Source organism: Sardina pilchardus, chromosome 15, assembly GCF_963854185.1.
Source record: "Sardina pilchardus chromosome 15, fSarPil1.1, whole genome shotgun sequence".
In the NCBI taxonomy this organism is placed as follows: domain Eukaryota; kingdom Metazoa; phylum Chordata; class Actinopteri; order Clupeiformes; family Clupeidae; genus Sardina; species Sardina pilchardus.
In genome coordinates, this window is record NC_085008.1 from 22,716,370 (window position 1) to 22,726,369 (window position 10,000).

The 10,000-nt window shown below is 44.4% G+C and overlaps 1 protein-coding gene across 2 annotated transcripts in view; it reads right to left on the bottom strand.

Moving 5' to 3' along the window:
• The window catches only part of kdr (kinase insert domain receptor (a type III receptor tyrosine kinase)), a 24,534-nt gene that overhangs the window by 1,608 nt on the left and 12,926 nt on the right, over window positions 1-10,000 (bottom strand). For both annotated transcript variants that reach the window (XM_062556002.1, XM_062556001.1), the window contains exons 16-29: window positions 8,017-8,123; window positions 6,997-7,129; window positions 6,775-6,879; window positions 6,273-6,386; window positions 5,540-5,628; window positions 4,463-4,619; window positions 3,804-3,886; window positions 3,495-3,617; window positions 2,902-3,013; window positions 1,941-2,040; window positions 1,353-1,458; window positions 949-1,088; window positions 649-715; window positions 414-514 (exon numbers count right to left, since the gene is read on the bottom strand). In XM_062556002.1, the coding sequence (XP_062411986.1) occupies window positions 414-514; window positions 649-715; window positions 949-1,088; window positions 1,353-1,458; window positions 1,941-2,040; window positions 2,902-3,013; window positions 3,495-3,617; window positions 3,804-3,886; window positions 4,463-4,619; window positions 5,540-5,628; window positions 6,273-6,386; window positions 6,775-6,879; window positions 6,997-7,129; window positions 8,017-8,123 (1,537 nt within the window). The remainder of the gene's footprint in view (window positions 1-413; window positions 515-648; window positions 716-948; window positions 1,089-1,352; window positions 1,459-1,940; window positions 2,041-2,901; window positions 3,014-3,494; window positions 3,618-3,803; window positions 3,887-4,462; window positions 4,620-5,539; window positions 5,629-6,272; window positions 6,387-6,774; window positions 6,880-6,996; window positions 7,130-8,016; window positions 8,124-10,000) is intronic.

Consider the following 10,000-nt stretch of genomic DNA (forward strand, 5'->3'; position numbering starts at 1 on the left):
ATAACATTGTAACTACATTGGAGCATAATGCACTTTGACATTGCTATTACTATAAATGTGTAATTGGTACTGTGATTAAGAATAGCCCATGTAACAATATGTAATTTCCCATACTGATATTGTTAAAACATAATGTATGTATGTGTACCTACATATCATTACTACACGTGTAAATGTGTAATAAGAGGTGCTTGGTTACAATACTTCTAGGTTAAGGTTAGGGTTTGGCCACTTCTTATTACACGTGTACTAATGATCCGCAAGGACACAAGAACACAATTTTAAAAAGTATGGACAACACAACATAAGTAGGCCTATGTGATATGACATATTGTTACGCAGGTTGTTACACTACTTCATTATGTAGATACACTGCAACAAAGACTCAAAATAAAGTATTACCGAAATCTCACCTGAAGAGATGTGTGCGTGAGGTGCCATGCAGAGAGCTGTGGTGGTCCAGTCTCTTCATCTCTTCTGCTGATAGGCCCATTGCTCTGTCAATCTCAACATCCTGGGGAGGAGTCAAATGCATGCATGCCCAAGTGAACAAGAGATTGAATTTGTTCATCCAAATATTTAAAGCTGCAGTCCATGATATATTTGTTTAAAGTGAGCATATTACTGATGGCTGAATGCAGTGCTCACCCGAATAAGGCTGTGGCCTAGTGGAATTTCCTCAAATATGGCCTGGCCATCACCCTGATGAGGATACCTTTATTGAGGAAACAGCATGATTAACAACTCAAAAGGGATATGTTTCACTCATACACAATTGTTCTATACTGATCTAAAATGTTGCAAAGAAGACTGTGACAACATTACATTTGTAAAAAAAATCACATCAGTGCATCTTCAGTACTTTTAAAGTGGCCAACTTTCACCAATGTCCTAAAATGTTGCTGGATGATGGTCATAGTTACGGTACAGTTAAAGAGGGTAACCCACCCTAGTGTTGGGGCGTTGTCGTAGTGGAGCTGTGCGGCAGTGCTGTCTCTGGCTGGTCTGCCGAGGGCACCTCTGGGGTGGGCAGAAGCTATGATGCCCTCTTGGTCCCCGGACGTGAGCGGGATGTAGTCCTTCCCATCCTGGACACACACACACACACACACACACACACACACACACACACACACACACACACACACACACACACACACACACACACACACACACACACACACACACACACACACACACACATAAGGTATGATGGTTGTGGTGGGGGCGTGTAACATTAATGTTTTTAAATGAAGAAACCCCAGTGGATTTCACACCAGCCCGTAAAAGACTGTATGTACAGTACTATGCTGTGTTGTATGTACAGTACTATGCTGTACTGTATGCCCCACCTGCTGTGCGCTGGCTTGCAGTAGGTTGCCCATGTGTTCCACCAACCCGTTGAACGTGGGCCTGTCTGTTGGCCGATCCAGCCAGCAGTCCAGCATTGTCTGGTATCTGGGGAGGCAGAGGACTTCATCATCAAGAGGTTTACAGGCATTACGAATACACTGTTTACATTTTAAACGCATGCTACAAGTACAAGCCCCCTCTCCTTCTGATTTATTTTTTGTTATCAACTTCTTTGTACATGACACAGTCCATCACACTAACCCTGTACACTTTTGAACACTGGGCTTCACTTTGTTGTGATTAAGTGCCTTACATATTCTTAGTAACATTCTATTTTAATTCATCTTTTATAAGAGCACCTTGGCTTTCGCAAAGTCTACTAAAACACAGATTGTTTTTTTTCAATGCAAACCCCTCTAAATCAAATAGTTCACTTCAAAACCCGCTGAATACCACCCTCTTCCTGGTCTGAAATATACAGTACATTTCAAGACAGAGACCTATAGGAGCTTGACTAAAAAGAAGCTAATTTAAAAGAAAAGTTGTCAGCTGGATTTGCATCTGAACATAGAGGATGTCTTTCTCACATCTCTGGTGTGGCGTAGTCCGGCGCTCTCATCCTGGTGCCCTCCTTGAGTCTGCGGCAGAAGGACTCGTCGATGGACACCCCGGGATATGGGGACGCTCCTGTGTCAGAGAGGAACAGGGAGGGGGAGAAGAAGGTCACCCAGAGGTCAGATTAGAGTACAGTTAAGCAGGTGTGCATTATAAGGATTGGACACAGTCTTTGTTGATCTCATCCCTAACAGAAAAAACATCCTGTTCACTCAACATCCTATTATGTCAGACTTTATATCAAATGCCCTCATTACAATGTACTCATTGGAGTGCATAAGTAATAATCATGTGTACTTCTGAGGCTAAGTAGGCCTCATGTGCTACTAACATTACCTCATCTGCACTCCAATCCTAATCCCGGCACCAGGTAGATCTTATACTGTAATGACGACGACGTACATAACAGCTACTGCATGCACTACTAATCAGTTAGTATTTAGTGCCCAGTATCTGAGGCACATGATTTGAATTCAGGCACATGATTTTGAAATGCATTTCCCATATATAGCCCGCCCCAATCTATTAACCTCATAGCTGAAGAAATTGTGCAAAATCAATGTATAAACCTTCGTTAATAGCTGGGGAATGACTGTAGTTCAGGACATCTTAGTTATGTATTCTGGACTACTTCTGCTCTGAAGGTAACCTACTATAGTTATTCTCCTCTCCAACAAACTGTTTGTGTTGCGCTACAGAGAACAGCTGTCTGCTGGATGTCCGTCATAGTCCTAGACTAGTACATTACAGCGCACTGGACCATTGAATGGACATTACCTTTACACACAGTTGTTTACTACCCCACCTTGACATACAGTTTATTACGTGTTGAAGTGCATTTGAAGTGCACTTTAAAGATTGCGTGTGCTCTCTGATTGAGTTAGTGCCCCGCCCTATTTCGTTTCATATGCTTTTCTTCTTAAGCCTGTTTACCCAGAGAGAAGATTTCCCACAGCAGGACTCCATAGGACCACACATCGCTCTGCGTAGTGTAGACACGGTCAAAGATGGTTTCTGGGGCCATCCACTTCAGAGGGAGACGAGCCTGAGACAGACAGACAGCCAAACAGATACATGGGTTAAAAGAGGGAAGTTGATGTCTGTATGTTCAGAATGTTCGAAATGATCTATTATCTATCTAATGATCTATCTTAAACAGTTCGACGACCCATTTCTCCCTGAATTCTGGCACAGTGACTGAAAAAGTTAAGACCTGACACAAACAGACAAACAGACACACAAGAGTGTCCCGACTCACGTCCACCTGGTCTACCTCAGAGACAATCCCCCCTCGTGTGTAAACAACACGTTAGACGGACGAGGAAACAACTGACTGGTGTTTACTATTAGCTCCCTTTCATGTCCGCAAGCACTCACTTTTGCGTATTTTAAAAAACGGGAAGTATTTGTTACAGCCAAGATAAACAAACCCCCAACGTGGCGTCATGTGAGGTAAAGGAAGGCCAAGAGGCAGCCGTAAGGGAGAGATGAGAGAGAGAGCTGATGTGCGGAGCGGAGCGTCTTACATCTCCCTTGCGGACGTAGTCGGGGTCTTTGTACACGTCTCTGGCCAGTCCAAAGTCACAGATCTTCACCACGTTGTTTTCTGAAAGCAGGATGTTTCGAGCTGCCAGATCCCGATGAATGCACTGCGAATTTTATTCACAAAGATCTTACAATTAAGACATCATCTCTTCTTAAATCAATTTACATAAATTCACAAAGATGATAAACAATCAATAATCAACCCATGTACTGTGTGATTAGAGGTAAAAATCCAGGATCTGATACTAGTATAATGTCGGAGGAGCTAGGTATTATTCTATGTGGCTAACCTTTCGCGAGGACAGGAACTCCATGCCCTTGGCCACCTGGAAGCTATAACTAATGAGATCCTCCAGGGCGAGATGGTCCCAGTCTGTCGGAACAAATGACCAGTGACCAGTAAGTGTGGGAACTTCTTAGACCAGATGACAATATAAATATAACAATGGCATTTGAATTAATACTATTATATAACATAACAATTACGATCCATTTACAAGTTTAATCCTAAAATATTGTAAGATTAGGACAATACAGTAGCATGCAAAGTGACGCAGATTTTTTTTAGCAGTAAGTAGTGTGTGAGGCAAATGAGCAGAGTCAGTGAGTGTGTGAAAAAATGCAAGGTGATCAGTCAGCTGGTTAGTGTAAGATGGTCGGTTAATGTGAGGGAAAAATAAAGATGATCTGTTAGTGTGTGAAGGAAAGTATAGATGATCAGATAGTGTGTAAAAGAAAGTATAGATGATCGGTTAGTGAGTAAAAGAAAGTATAGATGATCGGTTAGTGAGTAAAGTAAAGTATAGATGATCGGTTAGTGGGTAAAAGAAAGTATAGATGATCGGTTAGTGAGTAAAGTAAAGTATAGATGATCGGTTAGTGTGTGAAGGAAAGTGAGGTAGTGGGTATAAGCTGAGGAAAGTGAGAGAGGGAAAACCAAATTCAGTACCTTGCTCCTCCAGGCAGCTCTCCGTCCAGTCCTCGCGGGAGCAGGAGGCCGTGCCCGTGCAGATGTCCAGCCGGGTGCTGGTGCCCAGGCCCAGGTCCCCCTGGCTGAAGTCGTCCTCCACCTGAGGCCCGCTGCGCCAGGGGCTCGGCCCTCGTCTCTGGAGCAAGAGACAGCATGAGGGTCAGTGTCGGCCATGGGGATTTGGAGATAAGCTTTCAGCTAGCTATGCTTCTGATACCCTTGAGTAATTCAAGGCGGGTTTCATCAGTTTATGAGAAAAGTTCTCGTACACAAAGTAATGCCATCATGTGATGTGAGACAACTTTTATCTGACCCACCACCATTGTTTGTGCTTAGGATATTTTTCATAGTATTACTGTACATCAAGCAGGCTTTAGTCAGACTTTAGGAGTTTACACTTTTGCCCAGCATATAAATTAGGGCACCATCTGTTAAAGATTCAAGTCCATTAAGAAAAAATGTTGTTGAATAATTACTAAACATCAACTTCTAAAATCCATAAATTGTGGTTACCAGAGTGTCAACAGTTTGCTTGTTGGTGATCTGAGCAGCTATGGATAGTCTGAGCGCGACTATACTGTATAAGCAAAAGTGTGACCAATGAAGCTGGTAAATTGCCCTCCATATGAAAGGATTCTCTAAAGCTCCAACTGTTTAAGGTACAGATGATATTGATGAGTAAAAAAAAAACAATTCTCGGCCACCATTTCCGAAAGTTGTGTGCCATACTCTCCACACGAAATCTGCTTCAAATTTCCTCTCTGCTTTATTTGTGTTTTGCTTAGTTTGTTTTTTATTTCATTAAAAGTAAAAATCCACCACTTGAAGTCGAAGTCTCCTGCACCATTTCGTGTTTGGCTCTCGTTCAGCTCCTTATGTAAGGACCCCCATCCCTCTGACCACATCAGTCAGCATCTGTGGCTGTTTGTGAAATGGCCACGGACTGGGGTAACCACATCTCAAGACCACTATGGGGGGCTTCAGATGGGCTAGAGGAGGGGGCAAAGTAGGGGTGTTTACAACTGCTCTGGTGAGAAACATTTGGGGGGAATTTACCTTGAAAGGGCTGTACTCCTCACGCTTGCTCTTCAAGTAGCTGGAGAGGTTTCCATGCTTGCAGTACTCCACTATCACCATCAAAGGACCTGAGGGACAGACAGAGAGAGTGAGAGAGAGAGAGAGACAGCGAGAGAGAGAGAGAGAGAGAGAGAAAGACATTGAAATCAGGAAACACAGGGAGACATAGAGAGAGTGTGAGAAAAACAACATGGAAGGGTAGACAGAGATAGATAAACAGATAGATAGATAGATAGATAGATAGATAGATAGATAGATAGATGGATAGATGGAGAGAGATAGAGAGAGAGATAATGAGAGAGGAGGACAAGAGAAGAATGTGTAGAGATCTGCATGAGTGGTTGCATCTTCTCTTTATTTTTTGTGACAGTGAATCTATAATTAACATTCATTTGGAAAGCTGCACTGAAAGCATGTTCTGGCATTAAAAAACAACAACTTTATAATGTGTTGGGAACAAAATGTGCTGCGTACATTTAGGAAAACAAGTACTTCACACAACATACAGGCATGATGGTAATGGGGAGAGGGGGGGCAGTGGAAGGAGCTTGTAGGACATAGTGGCATTCAAAACCACAGACTCTTAATGAGCTGTACTGAACATCAAACACATAAAGACTTGCTGGTAGCAGCGAGTGTATGTGTGGGTGTGTGTGTACAGTATGTGTGTGTGTGTGTGTGTGTGTGTGTGTGTGTGTGTGTGATAACTCACCTCCTGGTTTTGTGCACGCTCCAAGCAGGTTGACTACATTGAGATGATGGCCGATATGAATGAGAATCTTCAATTCAGACATGAGGGCCTGGTACTCACTGGTAGTGGCGCCCTCTATTGGTAGGAATAGTAACGGAAAACAATCATTTTGGTAATAGAAATGCACACACACTCCAGGCTCCCAAGAGGAGATATTAGTGATATAATGTCACTGTGTGTGTAAGTAGAGTTCCGGTAACAATCTCAGTCTAAGGGGCTCTGCATCTATATGGTCTTGTAGGATGTGTTAATGCAACTTGACATCAATCGCTATTTCTGATGTGATGTAAAGTGATTGGGAATTAGCAGACGGTCTTATCCTCTTGTAACATCGGGTTGGGGCTCACTGTTCCTCCAACACCCGCAATCATGACATCTCAGACATGTTACTGACAATGGGAGACAAAAACGCAATGTGCAAGAATCAAATTTATATGACCTTCAAAACATTTAAGAAAAATACCTTTTAACATTTTTACTGCCACAGTTGTGCAGGTCGTGGCTTTCTCGATGCCAAAGGCTGAAGCCTCCACCACCTGACCGAAGGCCCCTCGACCGAGCGGATCTCCTGCAACACACACAGTGGGAACATGATGTGCAGTGTCCTCAGGAAACTCTAAGGCTAAGGAAGCAATGAAAACGCGCGATACAATCTCGGACTGGAAATTAGTTCTTTCTGACGCACCTAGCTTGAGTCGGTCTCGGGGGAACTCCCACTTGCTGGCATCGTAAGTGAGCCTCTCGCAGTGCTCGTCCATCGGCATGTCGTCATCGTCCAGGATCATGGACAGGTAGCCGGTTTTCAGCTCCTCACTTGGCTGACATCCAGACAGACAGAGACAGAGAGAGAGAGAGAGAGAGAGAGAGGCAGACAGAGAGATAGACAGAGAGAGAGAGATAGAGAGACAGAGATATACAGAGAGAGAGAGAGAAAGACAGATAGAGATAGAGACAGAGAGAGAGAATAACAAAATGGAAAGAGACAGTGAGAGTGAGACAACCAGAGTGACAGGGAGGGGATCGTCATCGGGGGCATTGGCCTGACTGCACACACAGGTCGCCCTGGGGTTACAGTAACAGCAAGCCCCGAGCCCACCCCTGTCTCCCAGCATGATCCCTTCCCTTGTCCTGCATTGTGAAAAGTTAATGGGCCTGATCGCCACAACCAAGCCACCCACACCACACACACACCACACCACACCACACTCAGAGACCAGCTGCACTGGCACACAGGACAGGACAGCGCCAGTCCGTGAGACCCAGTGGGGAGTGCTGGCCAAGGCTGGCCGGCCTACGTGACTTACTGGAGGACCAGCAGGGCCTCTTTTCCTGGAACACACAAAAGAGGATCTGCGGGCCAAGCCTTTGCCAGTCAGCTCCAATCTGTCAAAAGTGCCGCCAGCACCAAAGTGCTGCAATTGTGTGCATATCAGTGTGTGTGTGTGTGTGTGTGTGTGTGTGTGTGTGTGTGGTTGTTTGTGTGGGTTTTGTGTGTGTGTGTGTGTGTGTGTGTATGTGCGCATATACTGTATATGCGTGTGTGTGTGTGTGTGTGTGTGTGTGTGTGTGGCTTGTGTGGATTGTGTGTATGTGTGCGTATGTGAGTGGTTGTTTGTGTGGGTTGTGTGTGTGTTTGTGCACGTGTACATGTGTGTTCAGGAGGGTGTTCGTGTGGGCTCGTGTTGGTCTTGGGGCAGCAAATTACCCGCTTCCGGCTGCGGATGACGAAGACGATGAGGATCCAGAAGAAGATGGCGATGACCACCGCTCCTATGGGCACAATCAGCTCCACGTTCACCTTCTCCTCTGCACCTGCACGGGTCATGATGATCAATAACATATTCTGTTGACATTCAGCAAATGGGACATTTCGGTTCTCCCATTCCTTCTGTGGTGTAGAGAACCTACACTCTAGAACATTATATAACTATTTCAAGATGAACTCAATATCAGTGTAACCCATGGCCTCTCAGGGCTTATTGCTTAATCAAAGGCGATAGTAGTAGAGGGAGGAGGAGGAGGAGGAGGAAAGAAGTCGAAGAAAGGAAGTTCATGTTCAGTGTTGGGTTGTTACAGATGTTGAAGATGAGATGTGCCATGATGATGAGCCTTCATGAGAGCATCTAAGTAAATGGGACCACACCCAGTAATCACTTTGTAGGTTAGCATGAGAGACTTTAAATTAAATGGGGGCAGCTAATGCTAGCCAGTGGAGCTCTATGAACAGTGTGATATTGTGTCCTTTTTGTTTGACACACTTCGGTTTATATGACTATTACAGTCACATACTATTCATTTAGCAGACGTTTTTATCCAAAGTCACTTCATACAGTATATCAATTATATTAAGGGCTATTGTCCCTGGAGTGACTGAGCTTTAAGAGCCTTGCTCAAGGACACAATGTTGGGAGGTGGGAATTGAACCTTCAACTTTGGGGGGCACACAAATCACAGGTTGAAATCTAGTTCAAATTTAAATGTACTGTTTGAAATGCTACAATATTTTCACCTGCTTGAATCTTATCACCCTCTCAACCTAACATTTCTGAGACTAAACATGCATATGGGAACAAGCTGTACAAAGCTGCAGAGTGGGAAATCACAAGCCCAGAAGTTTCTTCTACGTGACTTCTCACATTTTGTCCCTGGCTACTTTAACTCTGGTTGCTCACTCTTTTTCCCCCCACATTTGCCTCTTGAGTATTACTTCAATATCTCAAACTTCTCAGATAGTTTAAGTGTTTTTTCTACTTCTCTCTCCTCCCCCCGCTCTCCCCAATTCTCTGTTTGCACACTATCTCTTCAGCACAGGGGAAAGCGTGAGAATGGGGGCTCCTCGTTACAGTCCCTGTCCCCCCTCGTTAGCGAGCCTCAGTGGCGTCTGTGTGACGCCCCCGCCGAGGGACAGTGGCAGGCGACAAGTCACGTACACTCTGCTAACAGCTAACGCATTAGCTGGCTTTGTTTGTCTGTCTGTCTCTGTGTTGTTATGTTCTCTCTCTTTCTCTCGCTCTCCCTTTCTCTCTCTCTGTCTGTCTCTCTCTTTATCTTCCCCTATCTTCTTTCTCTCTCTCATTCTCTTTCTATTCTTTCTTGTATTTATCTTGTTCTGTTTTTCACCCTCCTCGTGTGTGTCTAACTCTGGCTAGGTGTAAGGGAAGTCTCTGGAAAGAATGTGACTGTGAGAGAACATGGGAAAGGAGAGGCCAGGAGGGTGGAGGGGAGGTGGTGGGGGGGGGGTAAGGAGGAGGAGGTGGGGTCCCTTCTCCCCTTTGTGTTCTGGGACTCTTTGCTCTGCTTTCTTTTTAGCCACATCCAAAGGATGTACACCAGAAGGGTCAGCTTCCTGCCTGACGGAACAGAGGCTATTTTTAACGTAACAGAGTTTCATTAAGACAAATAAGATGGATCTAAACAAACACGTGGGATAGTCAGCGTAGAAAGAATTCAGTGTGGAATCTACTATATATCTACAGTGTGGTACACTACTTTGCAACGTTACATTGGACATCCTCACCCTAACCCACATCCCAGTCGGGGTTATGATGCCTAATGTTTATCTGTTTATCTGATTTTTGCATCCGTTATATTTTCACCTCTCAAAAGTCAACTGTGGAATAAATAACAGCTGTTTGGATTTAATTCTACTCTCCATGCGGGCTTTTCTGAAATGTGTGTCGGGAGAACTC